Here is a 24,335-nt window from a genome sequence, read left to right as displayed (position 1 = left end):
ATGTTTTGGTGACGTCAAGCGGCCATTGGAATTTTGGCAGTGGTGGGGCCACTATATAAAAATGTTGGGACAGAGAGAGGTAGAGAGAGAGGGAGGGAGGGGGACAAGTGGAGAGATAAGATAGCGAAGAGTTGGTGTTTATTTAAGTGGTGTCATGTCTCTGGCACATACAGACAACAGGGTCCGGCAGAGCTGCCTGTATGGGAGAGAAACAACAACACTTCGGGAGCTTGAACTAAAATAGATCCAATGCAGCTTGGAGCAAGGTGGATTAGCACAGCTTCCATTATCTCACCTGACACTTGTCCCCGCTGTGTGGAATTTCTTGGAACTATGAGTAAACCGGAGACATTGGCCACCTGCATTGCCAAGATGTACGAGGGGGGTAAATTGGACAATGCTGGGGCCCCTTCTAGAGCAATGAAAAAGCCAACTAACAGCCTGCTGAACAGCCTGGGAGGCATGGAGGTCAAGCTGAATCAGCTTGAGGTTAAGGTGGATCAGATAACCTGCAGCCAAACAGAGGTCCTTAGGAGGCTGGACATGGTGTGCCAGGGTATGGGGACGCTGGGGAAGGACCTGGCCCAGCTCAGAAAGGACAGGGACCCCCAGGCGGGGGACAGGGACTCTCGTGGAGGTGGAGGGGACCCAGCCTTGTTCTCGGAGGTCAGGGTACTGTGTGGGGAGACTGTGGCGCTGCTGAAGAACCTGCAGCAGGAGGGTAAATGGCAACGGGAAAAGATTGAGGGAATCGAGAGCTCGGTTTCGGCCGTGGACAAGCTCTGGGGATATGTGGGGGAAGTCTTCCGAAGCTCCAAGATAGTGGAGTTCATCTTGAAAGGCATCGTGCCCTGGAGGAAACAGGGCCTACTGTACAGCCAAGAGGAGGAGGAGGTCAGTGAGCTCATGCTGAAGCGGGATGGCACATCTTTGCCATTTCAGAACAAATGTTAGAGTTATTTTGAGTTATGGTATTAACATTTGCTAATAATTTATTTTGTGAGCCATGACTCTGGTTCACCCTTCCCACTTAATTTAACCTTTGGAAAGAATGCAGTGCATTCTGTACAGTGTACAGAGTGCACTGTCATTATGTTTTGTTCTCACACTTTTAAATACTTTCTCATTCAAATGGGAACATGAGTTCAAACGAGTTCATAATTTGCATATAGGATATGCAATTTCATCCTGTTTAATATAATTCACTTCTCCTATGATGTTGTGTAAAATAAAGGGAACGATTTGTCTTTGAAAATGACTAATCCATGCTTTGGGCTTGTGGGAAAGGATTTCAATCTTGGTGATTTGACTACTATAACAGCATCTTTGTTAAATGTTCACTCTTAATAAATGCTCATTGCTATTTTCATAGGGCATGGCCTAACATAATGAGGAAGTATAAGTTGAAGGTGGGCATTTGTCCAGAAAATGTCAGTTGAAATCCCCAGTAAAAAGTGTTGCTACTATAGTAGCCTTGTGCAAAGTCACTTAACCTGGCGCCCTGTGTCACTGTCTGACTGTCTCTAGAATGTTTGTTCAGCTGTTGGGTAACAATATGTAATATTGCTACCAAGATAAGGCTGTTTGCTAGCATCAAATCCAAAGTGAAACTGAAGTGAGAGTGATTTTTCCCACTGACTGTATGCTTTCCCCCCAGATCATGACAATTTAGGATAAAGAATCTAGCTTACATACAGTATAATGTATGAAGAATCAATTTTCTAATTCATATCAACAGTAGGTTCTCATCACTGGCATCTTGATATTAAATACTAATGTTTGCTACCACATAAAATAGCCTACTAACAAACCATTAGAAGGCAGATGGAACCAAATGCTGGTCATCTATTTGTTTGAACATAGAATTAGGATAGTCATATTTATTTTATATTTAACTAGACCAATGGAATTTCCAGAAATAGCCATCCCTGTGACCGGGTGTGTGATGAGGTGTGAATGACAGAGTCAGGCGCAGGAGGAAATCCAGAGTTTATTCAGTGTACATGAAAAAAGCGCAGCAAGCGTAAAAACGAAACTAGCACAAGGGAAACATCCACCTTGGCTACATACAAGGAAAGAGTAGCTCAACCGAGCTACTCACTCTCACAATGAACACTCACAAAGGACAAGGGGGCAGAGGGAACACTTATACACAGACTAATGAGGGAATGAGTACCAGGTGTGTGTGATTGACAAGACAAATGGAGTGATGATAAATGGAGCGGTAGTGGCTAGTAAGCCGGTGATGACGAACGCCGAAACCTGCCAGAGCAAGGAGGGGCAGCCTCGGCTGAATTCGTGACAGTACCCCCACCCCCTTGACGCGCAGCTCCAGCAGCGCGCCGACACTGGCCTCGGGGACGGCCAGGAGGACGCGGAGCAGGGCGAGTCGAATGGCGAAGATGGAAGTCCCTCAACAGAGAGGGATCGAGGATATCCCTCACCGGAACCCAGCACTGTTCCTCCGGACCGTACCCTTCCCACTCCACGAGGTACTGAAGGACCCCCACCCAGCGCCTCGAATCCGGTATGGAACGGTCAGAGTACGCCGGCGCCCCCTCGATGTCCAAAGGAGGTGGAGGGACCTCCCGCACCTCAGACTCCTGGAGCGGACCAGCCACCACCAGCCTGAGGAGAGACATGAAACGAGGGGTTAATATGGTAATCAGGGGGGAGTAATAACCTATATGTGACCTCGTTGATTCTCCTCAGGACTTTGAACGGCCCTACAAACCGCGGGCTCAGCTTCCAGCAGGGCAGGCGGAGGGGCAGATTCCGGGTCGAGAGCCAGACCCGATCCCCCGGTACAAAGACGGGGGCCTCACTGCGGTGACGGTCAGCGTTGGCCTTCTGACGACGCGTTGGAGGTGAACATGGGCAGCGTTCCACGTCTCCTCTGCGCGCCGAAACCAGTCATCCACCGCAGGAGCTTCGGTCTGGCTCTGGTGCCACGGTGCCAGAACCGATTGATAACTTAAAAAACACTGAAATGGCGTTAGGTTTGTAGAGGAGTGGCGGAGAGAGTTCTGGGCATATTCTGCCCATGGCAGGAACACCGACCACTCCCCCGGCTGGTCCTGGCAATAGGACCTCAGGAACCTACCCACATCCTGATTTACCCGTTCCACCAGCCCATTACTCTCAGGGTGGAACCCAGAGGTCAGGCTGACCGAGACTCCCAGACGTTCCATGAACGCCTTCCAGACTTTTGACGTGAACTGGGGACCTCGGTCAGACACTATATTCTCTGGTACCCTGTAGTGCCGAAAGACGTGTGTAAACAGGGCCTCCGCAGTTTGCAGAGTCGTGGGCCCTAGGAGGAAGGAGGCGGCAGGCCTTCGAAAAGGCCTTCGAAAAGCGGTCTACAACGACCAGGATGGTGGTGTTCCCTTGAGAGAGAGGTAGATCAGTTTTTTAAAAATCAACACTCAAATGAGATCATGGTCGTTGTGGAACTGGTAAAGGTTTTAACTTACCCACTGGGAGGTGCCTAGGTGCCTTAAACTGGGCGCACACTGAGCAGTAGGAAACATACACCCTCACGTCCTTAGCCAAGGTAGGCCACCAGTACTTTTCGGTCAGGCAGCGCACTGTACGACCAATACCTGGGTGACCAGAGGAGGGTGACGTGTGTGCCCAGTAGATCAGACGATCACGGATAAGCGCAGGCACGTACTGCAGCCCAGCTGGACACTGCGGTGGAGATGGATCTGTGCGTAATGCCTGCGCTATATCCACATCCATCGCCCATACTACCGGCACCACAATGCATGAGTCCGGCAGTATGGGGGTATTGTCTCTGGGCCTCTCCTCTGTATCATACAGCTGTGACAGGGCGTCTGCCTTCACGTTCTTCGTACCCGGAATGTATGACAGTGTGAATCAAACCGGGTGAAGAATAGGGCCCACCTGGCCTGGCGAGGGTTCAGCCTCCTCGCTGCCCGGATGTACTCCAGGTTACGGTGGTCCGTCCAGACGAGGAATGGGTGTTTCGCCCCTTTGAGCCAATGTCTCCACATGGTCAGAGCTCGGACAACAGCCAACAGCTCCCGATCACCGACGCCGTAGTTCTGCTCCGCCGGGCTGAGCTTCTTTGAGAAGAATGCACAGGGGCAGAGCTTGGGTGGCGTGCCCGAGCGTTGAGACAGGACTGCTCCCATCCCAACCTCGGACGCATCCACCTCCACTACGAACGGTAGTGATGGATCGGGGTGGGCCAGTACCGGGGCCGAGGTGAACAGTTCCCTCAGGTTACTGAAGGCCCTGTCAGCCTCAGCAGACCAGCGGAGACGGGACGGCCCACCCTTCAACAGAGATGTAATGGGAGCAGCGACCTTGCCAAAGCCAAATATAAACCTCCAATAATAGTTGGCGAAGCCAAGGAAGCGCTGCACCTCCTTTACCGTGGTTGGAGTCGGCTATTACGCACGGCTGAAATGCGGTCGCCCTCCATCTCCACACCTGTGGTAGAAATGCGGTATTCGAGGAAGGAGACGGACTGCTGGAAAAACATACACTTTTCTGCCTTAGCATAAAGGTCATTTTCCAACAGTCGGGCCAGTACTTTGCGAACCAGAGACACATGCTCGGCGCACGTAGCGGAATACACCAAGATGTCATCAATGTAGACCACTACATCACGACCAAGCATGTCCCGAAACACCTCGTTCACCACGGACTGGAAGACGGATGGAGCATTCATCAAACCGTAAGGCATCACCAGGTATTCATAATGACCTGTGGTTGTGTGGAATGCTGTCTTATCCCTCTCGGATACGCACCAGGTTGCACGCACTCCTGAGATCTAATTTAGTGAAGAAGCACGCTCCATGCAATGACTCAACCACTGACGGAATGAGGGGGAGAGGATAACTAAATCTTATCGTCTCCTTGTTCAGTGGTCGATAGTCAATGCACAGGCGCAAACCACCGTCTTTCTTCTTCACAAAAAATTAACTTGAGGAGGCAGGTGAAGTGGAGGGACGTATGTACCCCTGGCGCAGGGACTCGGTGACGTATGTCTCCATAGCCTCCGTCTCCGCCTGCGACAGGGGATACACATGACTCCTTGGAGGTACAACGTCTACCCGAAGGTTTATTGCGCAATCCCCCGCCCGATGAGGTGGTAATTTAGTTGCTTTATTCTTGGAGAAAACTTGTGCCAGATCATGGTATTTGGGGGGAATGCTCACGGTGGAGGCACCATCTGGACTTTCCACCGTGGTTGCACCAACGGAAACACCAAGACACCTACCCTGACACTCTCGCGACCACCCCGTGAGAACCCTCTGCGGCCATGAGAAAGTGTGGAGTGCTAGCCATGGAATACCTAACACCACAGGGAAAGCAGGAGACTCAATGATGGAAAAAGTGACCTGCTCACAATGCGTCTCCTGTGTGATCATGGTGACTGGTACCGTGACTTCCTTCTTCAACCCAGACCCTAATGGTCGACTATCAAGTGCTCTGATGGGGCGTGGAATGGATAGGGGAACTAATGAAATGCCCTGGTGGTGTGCGAAAGTTTTATCCATAAAGTTCCCAGCTGCGCCTGAATCTACTAGCGCCTTGCACTTGGGAACTCTCATGTATTCAGGGAAGTATATGGGTATGGTACAGTGCGCAGCAGAGGGCTCTGAACAAGTGTGGGTGCTTAATACCTGGGGTGATGCGAGAGTGCCCTGCCGGCCGCCTCCTGACCCAAAAGAGCACTGACGACAACGTGTGGTGGAATGTCCCTTCGTGCCATCCGATTGGCACTGCCGCTGTCGTCTTCCGCTCTCTCGGTGCGCGGAACCACCCAGCTCCATGAGCTCTGGATCTGCGTTGGTCGGGGCGGGAACGGCCAGACCTCCTCCAGGATGTCCTCTGGTTGCCAGCAGGTTATCCAGACGAATGACCATGTCCACCAGTTCGGTAAAAGATAAACTGGTGTCACGGCAGGCTAGCTCCCGTCGGATGTCCTCCCTTAGATGGCACCGGAACTGGTTGATCAGGGCCCGCTCGTTCCACCCAGATCCTGCTGCCAGAATCCGGAACTCCAGCGCGAACTCCTGTACTGTCCTCGTTCCCTGCCTCAAGTGGACCAGCTGCTCACCCGCCTCTCGACCCTCGGCGGGTGATCGAAAACCGCCCGGAATAGGCGGGCGAACTCCCTGTAGTCCTCCAACGCGGCTCCTCCTTCTCCCAAACCGTGTTGGCCCACTCCAGGGCTTTCCCCGAGAGGCAGGAAATGAGGACGGACACCTGCTCTCGATCTGATGGCGCCGGCCTGACACTGGAGCAGTACAGCTCCAGTTGGAGAAGGAATCCCTGACATAGAGCCGGCGTCCCATCGAACGCCCGTGGTCGAGATATCTGGATCCCTCCGGGTGCTGTGATGTAGGTGGCTGGATCTGGTTGGCCAGCTGGTCTCGACGGATCGGTTCCTCTTCTCTCCAGGCGTTGGACGACCTGAAGAACCCGATCCATCGCTTCCCCCAAGCTGGCCAGCATAGTGGAATGTTCCTGGACCTTTGTGACTATTCCAGGCATGCTCTCCTCTCCTGCTGACTCCATAGAGGTGAGTGATTCTGTGATGAGGTGTGAATGACCGCGTCAGGTGCAGGAGGTAAAACACAAAAATCCAGAGTTTATTCAGTGTACATGAATAAAGCGCAGCAAGCGTCAAAACGAAACTAGCACAAGGGAAAAATCCACCTTGGCTACATACAAGGAAAGAGTAGCTCAACCGAGACACTCACGCTCACAATGAACAATCACTCACAAAGGACAACGGGGCAGAGGGAACACTTATACAAAGACTAATGAGGGAATGAGTACCAGGTGTGTGTGATTGACAAGACAAGACAAGACAAGACAAATGGAGTGATGATAAATGGAGCGGTAGTGGCTAGTAAGCCGGTGACGACGAACGCCGAAACCTGCCCGAGCAAGGAGGAGGGGCAGCCTCGGCTGAATTCGTGACAGGGTGTGGTAACTCGTATATCTAAAGTTTAGTAAAGATATTAGGTACATTGGGACTTTTTGTAAAAGGGCTTTAGAAATTAAAACATAGCAATGTATTAACCTACGTGACATCAAAGTGGGCCCACCAACTTTCTAATAGAGAATGCAGTGATGAGTACTAAAATTGTCGCCTGTAATGATAAACTGCATCTAATGGCTTTAATGAAGTGGCTGCTGTGTTCATATAGATGATGTCACCATAGTCTAGGACCGATAGGCACGTCGACTGACTAATCTGCTTTCTACTTTTTAATCTGCTTTCTACTTTTTAGCGAGAGCCAGGACCTGTTTATATAGAAGAAGCCAATTTTTATTCTCAGCATCTTAATTAACTCATCAATATGCTTTTTTAAAAGACAGCTTTTCATCTATCCAGATGCCCAGATATTTATAAACAGGAACACGATCAATATGGACACCATCCAAAGTGCATATACTTACATCATCAGAGTTCTTTTTAGGCGCTTTAGCAAACATCCTTCCTCCTGTGTGGCTCAGTTGGTAGAGCATGGCATTTGTAACGCCTGGGTTGTGGGTTTGATTCCCACGGGGACCAGTAAAAAAATGTATTCACTCACTACTGTAAGTCGTGTGTCTGCTATACGATGTAATCAACATATATTTAGTTTTACCTGCAATACTAATTTCAGGTCAATACAGTTTTTCTGTAATACAATGAAGGCAGACTGTAGTTCAGATAGAGCCTGGTCAACTGTGGAGGCAATAGCATACACAATAGTATCATTGGCATTCAAGTGCAGGTTTCAATTTTTTACAGACAAGTCAATATTGTTAATGTAAACAGTAAAAAATACAGGACCCAGACCCCTGCGGGACACCTTTCGTAATATCCAGGAAACCTGATTTAACACCATCAGTAGATACACATTGAGTTCTATCTGTCAAGTAATTTATTAACCAGTTACATGCAGCCTGGTCTAGGCCAATTGAGGAAAGCCTCTGAATTAGCAGTGAGTGATCAACAGTTTCGAAAGCCTTTGACAGTACCAGATATAATAGTCAGGTAAAAAATATGGGTTAATTATTCAGCAATCAGCGGGGCAGAGAGCTGCAGCAGAAATGGATCAAGCATATCAGCCTCAGTGGATTTGTTTTACATCAATCTTAAGCATGGCATCTAGCACATCACAGATAGTAAATTGTTGAAATTGAAACAAAGATGACGGGTTAACCGTCGAGTCAGCTAGAGGCTGGCAGAGGGAAGAGCAGTCGATTGACTGACCAGGGTCAGTTAAACCATCATTTCTCTCAAATAAAAAGCCTGCCGAGATAAAATGGTGAATAAAAGCATCACTTATCCCTATCCCTATTATCTTCTCAGTTATGATGCCAGAGTCAGACATAACTTGTTTCGGAAGGGATGAAGAGGAATTTGTACGCTTCAGTGCATGTACTGTTTTCCAAAATGTAAAAGGATCACCAGCAGAGTCAGAGATAGAGCTTAAAAAGTAGCTTGACGTAGCTTTCTTAATCGAGATAGTATCTGTTTCTCAATTGTCTGAAAGATTACCAGTCCACTACAGAGTCAGTTTTCCTTGCTTTGGCCCATGCCTGATTTCTCACCGGAATGAGCTTAGATAGCTCAGAAGAAAACCAAGAGTTAGATCTATCTTTGACTCTGAATTGTTTAAAAGGGGTGTGTTTATCTGCCAGAGGAATAAATATGGAGGATACATTTTCTAGAGCCAACTCAGGGTTAGGAATACAGGAGAGAGTTTAAAATCAATGCATATGCTCTTAAATTGATCTGAGGCCAGGTATAGCCAATCCAGATTCAAATCCCCTAAAATAACTAACTCCGAAGACAGAAAAGGTGTTAAACACTCAGATATAGCACCAAAATAAGTCTTGTAAAACAATGTGGCCTTAATGGCCACACAGGTACTCTTAAATCTCTACCCGGTACAGCCAGAAGAGATGCCACTTAGCCCAATATTGGACTAAAGGAGCCTAACGTTACTCCTTACTCCAAGGACCTTACATGTTCTGTTTAAAGGGCAAATTGGCTCTGGAAGCCAAAACAGCCAAATTCTCCATCTAAACGTGAATCGAATCTCTATTTTGGTAAAGGTCTAGAAACATAAATCCTCTACTTTCACATCACTTCAAAATACACACACTTACTGCACACTGTTTTAACTGGTTTAACACAGTTGCAGCCGACAGTATTTTCCAGTGACAACACGTTTGTGGCGTCTGTCTTCCGTTTACACACAGCTGTTCGAAGATGCAGATAGCTAATTAGCACAGGTAGTCCACTCTGTCTACTGTCTGTTTTCCGTAAACAAGCACTGTAACATAAAATGGCCGTGTGGGAACCCTAACCCTATAAAGGTGTGTAACAATTTAACCTTCTGTTTTTTGAAAATTATGACATGAAAGATAAGGTCGCAGATCTTAACAAAAATCCTCCCTACAGAAGACGCCTTCGTCCAATGACTCTTATGTGTAATGTAATGGAACTGAGAGTCATGATCAAGGGCTACTAGCCACTGTGCTACTGCCTCTGCATTGCTTTCTCTTAGGGGTTTTAGTCTCGGTATCTGTAAAGAACTTTGTGATTGCTGATGTAAAAAGGGCTTTATAAAATACATTTGATTAATAGATTGAAATGTTGAGTTTTTTTGGGGTGGAGATAGTGTAGATTCATTTAGTGTTAGTAATAGTCTGATAGTATTAGGCAGACAGATGGACTCTATAATGAGAGCCAGTAAGGTATGCTGTGCGAACACAGATCACAACAGCATTGCTTCTTGCCCACCCATGCTATGACCCTGCGGTGTACGTCCAGGCCAGATCCACTGCTGGCATCTCCCAGTTACTCATGGCTTAGTGTAAACAAATAAGTCCAGCTGGGTCGGCCGAGTAGGCATCTGTTATCAGTTATGTGTTGTCATTTCAAATATGCCACACCAGTTCATCATTAATACTAAAAAGACCATGCCTCAATCATACTCCATGCCTCAAGTCCATGCCTGAAGTATTGGCAATGTGGTGATGAGTGGATGTGAACAAACATTTAGATAAGATATTTCAGCTTTTAACTTTTTTATTTATCCTGTTTGCTATATGTGGTTTATCTTGTTCAAACTTCATGTCATACATACTCCTGGAATAGAGCTACTATACCACATTGGAGGTAGAATGATTGTTAAACCTGATTGTGATAAAGTAGTAAGCAACAATATGTATGAAGGATGTTCTCTTCACTCAGAAAACTAAATCAGAAGATAGCAGCGCAAAGCCTAAAGTCACTCTTTGCGACCAGGGGACTCAGGTCCAGGAGGAGGGCTTACATATCACCAGAGGTAAGCTGGACTTGTCTCTGTGTTATCTGTTGGCATTGATACATATTTTTCAGTTAATGTTTTTCAATCAATCAATCAATGAATTAATCAATCAAACATTATTTATACATCACTTTTCTCACATCAAATGCATTTTAAGGTACTTTCAGTCAATGTTGACCAGTTACTGACAACTTAAGGCATTGCCTGGATGTTTTCTGCAAAGTTAATGTGAGTGGGTGGGGATTCCATAAGCTAATGAGTGATTAATTGAAGTAATTCCTTCTGGTATATCTGTTGTTGTTCTCCCACAGGTGACCAGCAGGCAGTAAAGCTCCCTGTAGAGGAAGCGAAGGCCACAGACCATGGAGTGGAAGTCCCAGCTCCTCCTGAGCCTGATCCCTGCAGGTTATCAGAAGCTCTCACAGAGGGCCCTGCAGTGGACGAGGCCTTATTCCCATCTACCAATAGTGATTGGGGTAGTAAAGGATCTCGCAAGCCCAAAGAGGTCACCTTAAAGAGCAGAGAGCCCACCAGAGTCCAGACCTTCGCCCCTGATGTGGTCGTAGCTCAGGAGGAGGTCACCATCGAAGTGCTCTCTGAGCTGAGGAGGTAGGCTGACTGATTCATAACCAATAGAATATGCCAGTTATCCAAAGTGAAATCTCTCTTGTTATTAAGTTATTATTATTTTATTTTTTTAATGGCAGCACCATTACTCCCAACAGGGTTATGAAAAGTGTGACAGGTGGACCTGTTGAGTTTTTTATTAATTTTTTTATTAAATTGTATTATTCTTTTTTTAAATTCTTTTTTTGGGGGGTAGATCAGCTTAATATTACAGATAGATTGTAACTTCCATCATTGTAATTGTCTGCATCACTTCCAATCCCCCATGTTTTTTATATATATACTCCCCTTTATTACTTTTCAACCCCGCCATCTTTTCCCTACTTGGGGTAAATTAGTGAACAACAATGCCCAGGCCTCTACTTCCAGCCTATACTTACTATCTACACCTTATGGACACAGTCAATTTTCCAATAATTCTATTTTATTTGTTTTTGCTCCTGAACTTCTTCTACTCTCAACTTCTCCGATCATTTTCATGATGTCCATCCGGTTTGCTTCAATATGCAATATCTTTCTAACTGTGCTCTTTCTCAAAAGCTCCCAACATACAACCTATATACTTATTATGGACACAGCATGCTTACATTATTAGTTATCTTGTTATTATTAGTTGTTATTAGTTATTAGTCCCATCCTTCAACTCCATTCAACACCTCCCATCTATCGCTTAACACCATCCCTAGAGGATTTTCTATTTGCCATATATATTTCAACCGTACTGTTGAGTTGACATTAATTGTCATCAAAGTGATCCAACAAAGAACATGCACTCGCTGACCTACACTTTCGGCTAGAAATGTGGATATACTAAATGATCCTCAAGCTAAACCCCACTGCTGCCTTTTCATGTTTCTAATGAAAGGGTCTCAAGTGCCAGTGGGCTCTCACACTGAGTAGGGTGAGCAACATGAGGTACATGCTAAAGGGAATACAGAACATCAAAGGGCCCTTCCGTTGTTTCCCATTTTTACATGCCTACTATAAGTGGCATTTCAAGAATGGGGGTACTTAACATGAGAATCAGCATCTGTCACTACTCATAGCCCATAACTCATATTGTTATTATCCATATTTTGACCTGCACTGTTGGAGCCCGGAGCATAATATTTTCACTGTGCCCTACAATTACATCTGTGTCCCTGTACGTGTGACTAATAAACACAATCTAATCTAAAATTGAATCTAATATATTGCTGTCACATTGGTTTCATTAGTTACATATATATTCTGTTTAATTAATGAAGAAAAGTGTAGGTCTATGCATTGTTCAAACATTGACTGTTTTGTAATGTTCCTGTGCTGCTAGGACTCCTGATGTGACTAGGATTTCGGTGGGCAGTGAGTTAGACAGTCAGTACAGCAAAGTCAAGGAGACAGAGGTTCCACAAGGTCCAGAACCCACTGCATCTGAGCCACCTTCCTCCACCACTGAGGAGCAACCGCTGGAGCAACCGCCGGAGCAGGCCACTGAAAGTGTTCCTCTTCCTTCCAAGGAGGACACTCTCCCCAAAGAAGACTTTACAAATGCTGCAGTCAGTCCTCAGGAACCTGTTATCATTGTAACACCACCAACCCCGTACAGCAGTGCGCTAGCAAGCCCACTGAATGTGGTCACCAAACCGGAGCCAGAGCCAGTAATGATTGTCCCTCAGGTCCAGACTAAGCCTGTGGCAGCCACAGAGCAGCACAAACCAGTTCCACCTCAACCAGAGTCTGAGACAGTGAAAAACTCTGCAAAACCAGTTGTCCCTCAGCCAACTCCCTCTTTAGTTGTTAAAAACACTACAGCAACTGCAGAGGCGGCAGCCCTAGATGCACAACTATTGGTCATAGGTAAGAACGGCAATATCAATGTCATTTTCAGCACAATATGGATTGCACAACGGTATGTTACTGGGTGAAATTCAGTATGAAATATGTCAAACCTCCAATAAGTCCACAGATCATTACCCATACCACCAAGCATATAATAAATCATGCTCCTGTGCTCTTCCTTTCCAGATGACTGCCCACCCTTACCTGCTCCCTTTGAGCACCGTATTGTGAGTGCCAAGCAAGTCCCGATGGGCTCTTATTACGCTGTAAAGCCTAACGAGGTTCTTGGAGGGTGAGTCCTAATTCTTAAGGGCAGCGAGAATGTGTTTACCCTATAGAAAGGCTGAGGTGTTGCAGATATTATGCCCCCTATTGTTACCCTCCAAACACAACAGACTTACTGTAAGTGAGGGTTACCAACTGTTATTTTACTGCTATAAATACACTGTCAGGTTGGCATCTACCCAATGATATTGGCTGAAAATAGTGATGTAGAAAACACAAGAAGAGCAGCTTGCTGCAGCAGCAGTAACCAGGTGCAGCATTAGCAGATAAACAGGGTTAGCAGACTGACAGTCTGTGCAGTATAGCATGATAGCAGGCGATGGGCAAAGCAGGAAGAGATAGTACATATCAGCAGCAGAGCTGAACAACTGGCAACACAGACAGGGCTAATCCCCCACAGAGTCTGCAAATAAGCACTGGCTTCTTTCATGCTTGTCATGGACAGGGTTTATTTTGGGCAAGTGTTGAGTGACCATTTGCATAGGGGCTTTTTTGAATGTCCATGTTCCATGTAGAGTAGAGGCGCTCTCTCGCTACATAAAGAAGTTGGCTTAGTAAACTCTCCATGTGTGGCGGATGATGATATACTTCCAATGAAACCAGAGGAGAAAAACAGGTCCTTGGAGTATGTCTGCAAAGCCCTGACCGAGGTCAACGCAAAGGATACTCCTCAAGGTTGACTGCTTGTGGGTCTGTGCTGTGCTCTTTGGTGCCTTTGTCGGGGTGTATGTAGCCTTGAGTTCTCGCATTTTAAAGGTTGTAACCTGAGGCACAGATTCCGAGAATAACGCGCTGAGAGTCTGTGCCTGCGCGGCTAGGGTGTATGTATGTTCATAATTGTCTATGAACAAATATTTGTGTTCACACCTGTCTCTTTAGCATGTATGTAAAGTATCTATGCACTCATAACTGTCCTTGTTTCCACAGGGGACGTTTTGGGCAGGTCCATAAGTGTGCAGAGCTGTCGTCGGGCCTAATCCTCGCTGCGAAGTTGATCAAAGTCAAAGGAATGAGGGAGAGAGTAAGTGGATATACTACAACAGACCTGTGGTCTTTATACCCCTCCTCTCTCTGACTCCAACCCTGACCTCTCTCTATGTTCCTGTGAAGTTTATTTATGAGGTTCTATGTGAGCAATTCTCCAGCCGCAGCTTAAAGAGATACTCACACGTACAAACGCGTACACACACACACACATGCATACTATCTCTCGCTCTCTCTCTACCTCAAAAACTATGCAACAAAGTTAAAGCTGCAACATGTAACTTTTTGGGTGACCCGACCAAATTCACATAGAAATCAGAGTTATAGATCTGTTATTTTCATTGAAATCAAGTTTAAAGCCGGGTGTACACTACACGATTTTGGCCCTGATTTAGCTGTCCCAGGCAAGTTTGAGATCAGAGCCAAAATCCCCATGTCGTTGCCTACTCGGGGCGTGCGGCCGTCACCGACTCTCATTTAATGTGAGTGGGTCAGAGACACAATCTGAGGGCTACCGATCTCGTCTTTGAGCTGTCCCGATATTTTCAAACGTTTGATTTTATCGGTACAAAATCTGCAATTGTCTTGTAGTGTGAGCTGTGCTATGACAAGTTTTGAGAACGGTGATCAGCAATAGCCAATGAGATGATGACGTTGTTTTGCATTACCCAGAATGTGTAGACTCTCAAGCAGGAGCAATGACTACTAGTATTTTATTTATTTATCCCTTATTTTACCAGGTAAGTTGACTGAGAACACATTCTCATTTACAGCAACGACCTGGGGAATGGTTACAACGGAGAGGAAGGGGGATGAATGAGCCAATTGGAGGCTGGGGATGATTAGGTGGCCATGATGGGATGAGGGCCAGATTGGGAATTTAGCCAGGATACCGGGGTTAACACCCCTACTCTTACAATAAGTGCCATGGGATCTTTAGTGACTACAGAGAGTCAGGACACCTGTTTAACATCCCATCCGAAAGACGGCACCCAACACAGGGCAATGTCCCCAATAACTGCCCTGGGGCATTGGGATATATTTTTAGACCAGAGAGAAGAGTGCCTCCTACAGGCCCTCCAACACCACTTCCAGCAGCATCTGGTATCCCATCCAGGGACCAACCAGGACCAACCCTGCTTAGCTTCAGAGGCAAGCCAGCAGCGAGATGCAGGGTGGTACGCTGCTGGCATAGTACGCATTTGTACCTGTCTTTAACCAAAGCCAAAGTGTCAAATCGTTACACCTATGAAGTTCAGAAGCAATGTTATTCAATTCAAAATGTTGGCTACAAATTTCAACTCTGTATGGCAAGCGTGAATGTCTGACTGAAACCTTTTTTGAGGCTGCTTTGAGCCACAGCTCGTTCTAGCTACATTAACAATCTAATCACATCATCACGTCATTGTTTTCACGAGACAGCGTGGTGGTATCGAGAATCCTCACAACCAAGTGAAGAATCTTGTAGTGTGTGACACCCCGTCTGTGCCAGATCGGTTAGTGTGCAAGACAAATAACCACAGGAAAGACGGTTGTTTAATGTGAGAGGTTCAGCGATGTTTGGATTTTGAAAGTCGTGTAGTGTACACACGGCATAAGAAGCTATTTCTATGCTTCCCGTTCGTAAGTTTCATTTTTAATTTTGGCTCTGTAAACCAGCTTCAAACAGCTGAAAATACAATATTTTTGGTTATTGAAAATATATTTCACAGCAGTTTAGATGGTACAATGATTGTACACTCTGCATTGCTTGTTTTGTCACATAAACTGAAATTAGGCGAACTATTACAATTTTAGCAACCATGAAATGGTTGATTTATGCATATTGCACTTTTAAAGAACATATATTTACATTTTCTATTCTTACTCTCTCCATTTCTCTTTGACATTCACAGACACACACTCTCTGAGAACGCACACAGCATGCACCTGTGTCCAGGGGCGGTGTGTTCAATAGGGCGATATGGGCGACGCACTGCCAAACGGGAAAAGGAAGGGATTTTTTTTCTAATCAATTATATCACGGCAACAGTAGTTATCAGTGTTGTAATCTAGACGTCTGATCTGCCACAGTGCCACTAAATGTCCAATCAGGCTAAAGTCGTGCTTCAAATGGCCCCCCCCCCTTTTGGGGCGATTTCAGTCAGGTTGAAAATCGCCCAGAAGTCTGTCATAGACTCCCATGTAAAATCTATTTTTTTCAAATATCAGAGCTTTCAATACAATCTCTATGGGTTTCTGAGGGCTTGCACTTACGCGCTTTCGTCATACGTAACATAACCATGAACGTAACTAAGAAAAGAGCGGGTAGCCTCATCAATCAATTCACTACTACTATCAAAATGGCTAGGCTTCAGTGCAACTCGATTGTGTCTTTGAAAGAAGTTCCTTTTTGTCGGCGAACAAATGAAGATAAATTGGCAACGAAACAATTAGGACCTCCCAGACCAAATTTAATAATTCAACAGGTTTCTACTAAAGGGGGGAAGTCCTACACCCGAGGATTTTCCAAAAATTGGTACGAACGAAAAACCTGGCTAGCAGGCTGCGATGTAGCTAATGCAGTCTTCTGCTACCCCCTGCTTACTCTTTCACCCTGAAGGCGGCACGGCAGACAGCACCGCTTGGACAGCGACTGGTGTGTAACGGACATGCACCATCTTTCAGGAAAGATTAAGAAACATGAGCTGTCAAAGACCCACATGGATAGCTGTTTGAGATTGTCTGCTTTGGGGAGAGTGAACATTCCCACTCAACTGGATGAGGGATACAGGCTAGCTGTCCGCCGCCACAACGATGAGGTTAGTGTTGATAATCACAAGTTTACTGGAGAACTGAAACTGACAAGGCTGACAAGATAGGACCCTTTTGTCCATTGTTATTGGATAGGAACAGAACTTATAACCAGCTCCTGACCTAAATAGATCTTAGCACAACATTTTACTCAACATATCATATTCCATATTCACTATAACAAATATATTTACTACGACATTAGCAAGAACCGCCACATCCTCAGCCGGCTAATCCAGTGTGTGAAGTTTTGCGGAGTGTTTGAGTTAGCTTTGCGAGGCAAAGATGAAACTGAGGGCTCCACCAACCCTGGTAAGCCAACACTTTTGAGATCAGTCAATAAATGCTTCTGGTATTGACTTATATGCTGCCCCTGTCTTCATGTTGTTGCTGGACATATCTTTTTTAAAATGTGTGTAGGTCACCTAAATCATCAGAAAAATTGCCCCCCCTGAGAATTTTTTCAGGAGCCGCCACTGCCTGTGTCTCTTCTCTTACACCAAATCCATCACGGCTCCCGTCGAGATTCATATCACATCCTTAGCCTTCAACATGTGACTCCTATTACACCTGCTAATCACCACACTATCTTTATAAGCACCTTTTTAATTATGTAACTTTGGCATCTCTTCTGACCTTGCCTTTATTGACACATTGAGTGAGTACCACAGAAAGCTGGTACAGAAAGCTGGTATTGAATTTGTGATTAATAATGTATTTCTTAATCAATCAAAAACGTAGCTTTGGGAGTAGAATCTGAGACACTCAGCCATACACTGAGCAAAGTATGATGTTTCTTATGTCCAATATGTGATGTAGTAATTTTGTTCAGAGGTAATTACATGTGATTTCCGAGTTTCTGTTTGATCAGAAGGGCAAATGGCTCTTATGTACTCATACATATCAGAAATATCCACTTTTTATTTGTTTCTTACTGGAATAATACCAGGGTTCAGATAATTTGGGGGGTATTTCAATTACTTTCAAAAAACTTTTTATTTCGATTTCTTTGAATATTGGAATGTATTTGAAAATAGTCAAATACACTGACTCAAATACATGTACACTCCCATGCATTTAACCCAGGTCGGTTACGTATTTGAAATAATGTATTTGGAAATAAGTATTTGAAAATACTTTTAAATAGTAGGCTATTTATAGGAAATTATTTGAAAATACTTTCAAATAATTCCAATATAAGTAGATGATCGGGGCCACATTACGCTGTGTTGAAGCCACCATGCCTCCATCTTGGCACTCCCCCACCATTGTAAAAAATATTTTGGAATGCATTTATTAATGTCTACATTCATTTTTGCCACATTTATTCTATTACTGACAACTTAATGTATACTTTTAAATTATAGTATAATTTTTTTTAGGTTACTAATGTTACTGTCCCCACCACAACAACAAAAATACTTAAATACATGTAATTTTGACCTTGAACATTTAATTGAAATTCCATTAATTTCCTATGGAGGATTGTGCCTACTGGGGAGTGCCAATATGGCTGACTGGTGGCTTCAAAGCCTCTCAATGGCCAATACATAGCATCAGCAATCCAGGGTTTATATACATCATTGATTTGAACCCAGGTCTGCATAATACATTGTTCAATGAATGTGTTTAAGGTAAGGTGCCATATACAGTGGTGTCAAAAAGTGTTTGCCCCCTTCCTGATTTCATATGTGTTTGCATGTTTGTCACACTTAAATGTTTCAGATCATCAAACAAATTTAAATATTAGTCAAAGATAACACAAGTAAACACAAAATGCAGTTTTGAAATGAAGGTTGTTATTATTAAGGGAAAACAAAATCCAAACCTACATGGCCCTGTGTGAAAAAGTGTTTGCCCCCTACAACCTAATAACTGGTTGGGCCACCCTTAGCAGCAACAACTGCAATCAAGTGTTTGCGATAACTTGCAATGAGTCTTTTACAGCCCTGTGGAGGAATTTTGGCCCACTCATCTTTGCAGAATTGTTGTAATTCAGCCACATTGGAGGGTTTTCGAGCATGAACTTCCTTTTTAAGGTCATGCCACAGCATCTCAATAGGATTCAGGTCAGGACTTTGACTAGGCCACTCCAAAGTCTTCATTTAGTTTTTCTTCAGCCATTCAGAGGTGGACTTGCTGGTGTGTTTCGGATCATTGTCCTGCTGCAGAACCCAAGTTCGCTTCAGCTTGAGGTCACGAACAGATGGCCGGACATTCTCCTTCAGGATTTTTTGGTAGACAGCAGAATTCATGGTTCCATTTATCACAGCAAGTCTTCCAGGTCCTGAAGCAGCAAAACAGGCCCAGAACATATTTGACTGTTGGTATGATGTTCTTTTTCTGAAATGCGGTGTTACTTGTACACCAGATGTAATGGGACACACACCTTCCAAAATGTTTAACTTTTGTCTCATCAGTCCACAGAGTATTTTCCCAAAGGTCTTGGGGATCATCAATATGTTTTCTGGCAAAAATGAGACAAGCCTTAATGTTATTTTTGCTCAGCAGTGGTTTTCGTCTTGGAACTCTGCCATGCAGGCCATTTTCGCCCAGTCTCTTTCTTATGGTGGAGTCATGAACACTGACCTTAACTGAGGCAAGTGAGGCCTGCAGCTCTTTGGATGTTGTTGTGGGGTCTTTTGTGACCTCTTGGATGAGTCATCGCTGTGCTCTTGGGGTAATTTTGGTCGGCCGGCCACTCCTGGGAAGGTTCACCACTGTTCCATGTTTTCGCCATTTGTGGATAATGGCTCTCACTGTGGTTCGCTGGAGTCCCAAAGCTTTAGAAATGGCTTTATAACCTTTTCCAGACTGATGGATCTCAATTACTTTCTTCTCATTTGTTCCTGAATTTCTTTGGATCTCGGTATGATGTCTAGCTTTTGAGGATCTTTTGGTCTACTTCACTTTGTCAGGCAGGTCCTATTTAAGTGATTCCTTGATTGAGAACAGGTGTGGCAGTAATGCCTGGGTGTGGCTAGAGGAATTGAACTCAGGTGTGATAAACCACAGTTGAGTTGTGTTATAACAGGGGGGGCAAACATTTTTTCACACAGGGCCATGTAGGTTTGGATTTTGTTTTCCCTTAATAATAACAACCTTCATTTCAAAACTGCATTTTGTGTTTACTTGTGTTATCTTTGACTAATATTTAAATTTGTTTAATGATCTGAAACATTTAAGTGTGACAAACATGCAAACACATAAGAAATCAGGAAGGGGGCAAACACTTTTTCACACCACTGTACAGTACATATACCGGTAATTGGTATGTGTATAAGCACCATCCAGACTGGTTAGATGTTGATGATAGATTGTGATTTTCCTTTTGCTGAGGTTGAGTCACTTCCTATTCTCTCTTCTCTTATTTCCTTATTCTCTCTCTCTCTCTCCCTCTCCCTCTCCCTCTCCCTCTCCCTCTCCCTCTCCCTCTCCCTCTCCCTCTCTCTCTCTCTCTCTCTCTCCTCCCAACGGGTAACAAAGGATGAAGTGAAGAATGAAATTGGGGTGATGAACCAACTAAACCACGTGAATCTGATTCAGCTTTATGATGCCTTTGAGTCACGGACAAACCTTACACTTATTATGGAGTAGTAAGTCATTATTCTCATTAAGTCAGTATTTAGAAATTGCAACTCTAATAGCACCTATCTGCATTTCATTTGGGACGGCAAATACTGTTCCAGGCTATAAAGCATTGTTTTAGTAGAATTAACCTCTATGCCACTCAATTTCCTCAGCTCTTCTTTGCTTTTTTGCACAGTAGCACAATATCACTTTTACAGCACTGACCAGCTCCCTGTCTCTGCAGTGTGGAAGGTGGTGAGTTGTTTGACCGGATCGTTGATGAGAACTTCCAGCTGACAGAGCTGGATGCCATCGTGTTTATGAGACAGATCTGTGAGGGGGTACAGTACCTCCATCAGCAATACATTCTCCATTTAGACCTCAAGGTAAAAGTAATATACTATACATAGAATATATTGCAAGACTTGTTAGTTTACATGGATTTTAATTATATTACATATCACCCTGGTGTGAGAATTCTTACATGCTCTCCTTATTTTCTCTCAGCCAGAGAACATTCTTTGTGTCAACTCCACAGGGAACCAGATCAAGATAATAGACTTTGGTCTGGCCAGAAAGTACGTTTCTCAGTATTTTCTCCATTCAGTGACAAGAACTGTATTAATCTACAAATCTCATCTATTGACATCCCCCTTTTTCCATCATCCTGAATTGAGTAGCCAATGAGGTAGCTATGGTAACAGTCACCCAGTAGACCGCTTGGTAAAAAGTAGGCCATCTCTGTAAATCTGAGTCTCCACCCATGACGCTCTGTTGTAAGACGTGAGACCTTTATGATGCCATAGTTCAGATGTGCTTGTCTCCCATCAGGTACAGACCCAGAGAGAAACTAAAGGTCAATTTTGGCACCCCAGAATTTCTGGCTCCTGAGGTGGTCAACTACGACTTTGTCTCATTCCCAACGGACATGTGGAGTGTGGGAGTCATTACTTATATGCTGTGAGTATCACCACACACACACACACACACACACACACACACACACACACACACACATACACACACACACACACACACACACACACATACACATACACATACACACACACACATGTACACACACACACACACACACACAGTGAAACACCTCCGCTTGACAAATACACTCACCACACACCTCTGCTAGGCAGCAGCATCAGTCATACCTTGTAACACAGTGGAAGCTGGTGGGAGGAGTTATAGAAGGACAGGCTCATTGTAATGGCTGGAATGAAATAAATGGAACGGTATCAAACATCAAACATATGGAAACATCGTGCTTGACTCCGTTCCATAAATTCCATTCCAGCCATTACACTGAGCCCGTCCTCCTATAGCTCCTCCCACCAGCCTCCTCTGGTGTAACATGAGGATCTGATCTATTGTAAAGGGTCAACCAATGGTATCCTAGCCACTGGAAACATGCTTGCCATCCATCTATAAACGCATGTTTGTCTCTTGTCACTCACACTAGCACACTGTTCAGCTATGACTAAATTCATACCCACTGCTGCCCCCTCGCAATGTTGTCTGTTAGCCTCAACCATGGCCCTGAATGAACTGTGTGCATCCCAGTGGCGGCCTGGCTTTTCTCAGGACCTGGTAGATTCAATTAATGCTAATAACCTGACAGCTGTCCAAGGAGATTTAGGAGGGTTCGCCCAAAATAAGAATGTGTGACTGTTCCACTCTATGCCGCCAGCTTGCCTGAATACCTAGCACTACCCAGGGATCCATGGTGCTAATTGAATTATTATATTATATTTAGAGTAAGCATCGGTATGTAAGTGTTTCTTTGTTTCAATTTCTCTGGAACATGACACGCACATCTGCTCCTTTGTAACCATTGCCCACAGTCTTTGTGTTGAAGTGTGGTATGGGTCTAAGATTCACAGTCTCAAACTTTGTATTTACATACCTGGCCCATACTTTTCATTCCAGGGCACTGAGGCAGAGCTCTCTGTAGCATCATGACTTTGATGAATGATTTGTCTTTCTTTCTCATGAGGACTATATGAAAATGTGACTAACCAAGAATATCTCACTGTTTTATTAGTCTGAGTGGACTGTCTCCATTCCTGGGGGACAACGATGCAGAGACTATGAACAACATCCTTCATGCCAACTGGGATTTTGATTCAGAGGCATTTGAGAATGTCTCAGAGGAAGCTAAGGACTTTGTTACCAGACTGCTGATTCCAACTAAATGGTATTCCATATCTTCGTTATAATTCATGTTCTATTCATCTATATTGTTTTCCCCTCTTTGTCCTCCAAATTCATGGCCATAGCACCATCTCATTTAGTAAAATGAAAAGGCCTATTGTTTGCGTAAGGCAGGTATATTCCAACTGAATGCACCTCATTGCCACTGAATCACAATCAGACTGTTGATGGTTCATTTTGCCATTTGTCTAAATGGGTTATTTGAATATGTGCCATGAAATCCAAATGAGTTGAGTAAACAGGATATAGAAGGTCACTAGAATGTAGCACATTTGAGTCACATTAAAAACAAACTACACTGCCAGGGCCTGAGTGAGTTGTGTGTGCTCCCACACTGGACTGTTCACTGAGTGGTCAGCTGGCAGGAAACAACGACAGCCCGGATTGCAGATGGCAACAGGCACATTGTCAATATTTGGGACCTTGTTGTTCTTTCTGTGCTGTGTCACCATTAATGACCTGGTCATTCCTAATTGGGGCACTCAGTTGTGTGTTATTCACCCCCACACCCACTATCAGCCATGGTGAAGAGGATCATGGTGTGTTCATCATTAGCCTCTGTCTGTAGGCTACTTTTCTTTCCAAGGAATGGGTACATCTCTGCTTTTAGCAGCAGCTATTTCATGACAGGCTACCAGCATTAGATGAGGCATGGGTTACGGAGAATGTTTTCACCCCATAAAGGCAGCGGCACTGAAAACTCAGTTTAGAAACAGAAAGTAGAAATACGGTTTTGGAAGTTGTGGGAGTTGTATCACAGTTTAGAATTATAGTTAACCAATTATCTTGATGAATGTCCATTTGGGCCGTAGACCTGTGTGTATTGATACCCCTATCCTGGGTCTGTATTGTAGCAGTCGACTCAGTGCAACTGGCTGCATGAAGCATGCCTGGTTGAACAATCTGGAGGATAAAGCCAAATTACACCAGGTGCGGCTCAAGTCCCAAGTCAAGCTCCAGCGCTACCTGGCAGCTCATAAACAGTGGAAGGTGAGGACTGAAGCCCGTTACGCATGTTCCCATGCATCCCTTCATAGGTCTACACATTGCATCTGTGTTACAGTGAATTGTCTGAATCATATTTTTATAAGAAAGTCATCTAAATTCAATTATTCTACTTCCTTGCAGAAACACTTCTATGTGGTTGCTGCAGCCAATAGGCTGAAGAGGTTTCGCCAGAATCATCCAATAAACACTGTATAGCATTGAGAAGACTGCTATCAAAGACTGGGTAGTTGTGCCTCACGTGTATTGCTGCCGTGCTGCACCTCCATGGCAGGCATTCCTGCCATTTTGCTAGTTGGACTGAGGCAACAGAACAGGACGTGATCTGCAACACAGTGTCCGGCGTTGGTATGCAAATTACAATGATGGACATCGATTGAAATGTACTGCAGTATTCTAATAACTTTGTACAGTCTTCCTGTGGGTGATGTTAGTGATTACTAAATTACACAGGGCTCACAGTGCGCTTCAAGCTGGTAGCCTACTACTTACTTTGGCGTAATTGTTTATTTAATGACAAATCTTACATGTTTGAACTGCTTTGCTGAATGTACCATTTTCTGCACATCAAGTTGAAGTCACAATGACACATTCACAAGGCTTTCTTTTTTGGTTTATTTAATATGGTAAGTGAATCTTCACAATCACACAGATGACCTTGTCTTGTCAATCTTTCCTTCTATGAAGGCTTTGAATGTGCCACTTGTT

General features: G+C 44.7%; 1 protein-coding gene across 1 annotated transcript; it reads left to right on the top strand.

The window, feature by feature from the left end:
- The first annotated feature begins 115 nt into the window (after positions 1-115).
- LOC311111714 (myosin light chain kinase 3-like) lies at positions 116-24,280 on the top strand. Its single transcript, XM_084154520.1, has 13 exons — positions 116-894; positions 10,244-10,337; positions 10,631-10,928; positions 12,256-12,782; positions 12,951-13,056; positions 13,977-14,070; positions 20,313-20,422; positions 20,641-20,782; positions 20,904-20,974; positions 21,228-21,356; positions 22,453-22,605; positions 23,477-23,612; positions 23,751-24,280. Exons 1-13 carry the CDS (start codon positions 250-252, stop codon positions 23,823-23,825), a joined length of 2,580 nt encoding a protein of 859 aa, XP_084010646.1. The 5' UTR covers positions 116-249; the 3' UTR covers positions 23,826-24,280.
- The last annotated feature ends 55 nt before the right edge of the window (positions 24,281-24,335 follow it).

The sequence above is a fragment of the Coregonus lavaretus genome (genome assembly GCF_964263955.1).
Source record: "Coregonus lavaretus genome assembly, chromosome: 37".
Classification (NCBI taxonomy): domain Eukaryota; kingdom Metazoa; phylum Chordata; class Actinopteri; order Salmoniformes; family Salmonidae; genus Coregonus; species Coregonus lavaretus.
The sequence above is the reverse complement of the archived record's forward strand: the minus strand, read 5'-3'. Positions and strand labels throughout refer to the sequence as shown.

Bases quoted from the DNA above. Each gene is read 5' to 3' on its own strand.
- LOC311111714 (XM_084154520.1), top strand. From the start codon at position 250: ATGCAGCTTGGAGCAAGGTGGATTAGCACAGCTTCCATTATCTCACCT. The intron at 10,338-10,630 runs GTAAGCTGGACT...GTTCTCCCACAG, and splicing joins GGGCTTACATATCACCAGAG to GTGACCAGCAGGCAGTAAAG. The intron at 23,613-23,750 runs GTGAGGACTGAA...ACTTCCTTGCAG, and splicing joins CAGCTCATAAACAGTGGAAG to AAACACTTCTATGTGGTTGC.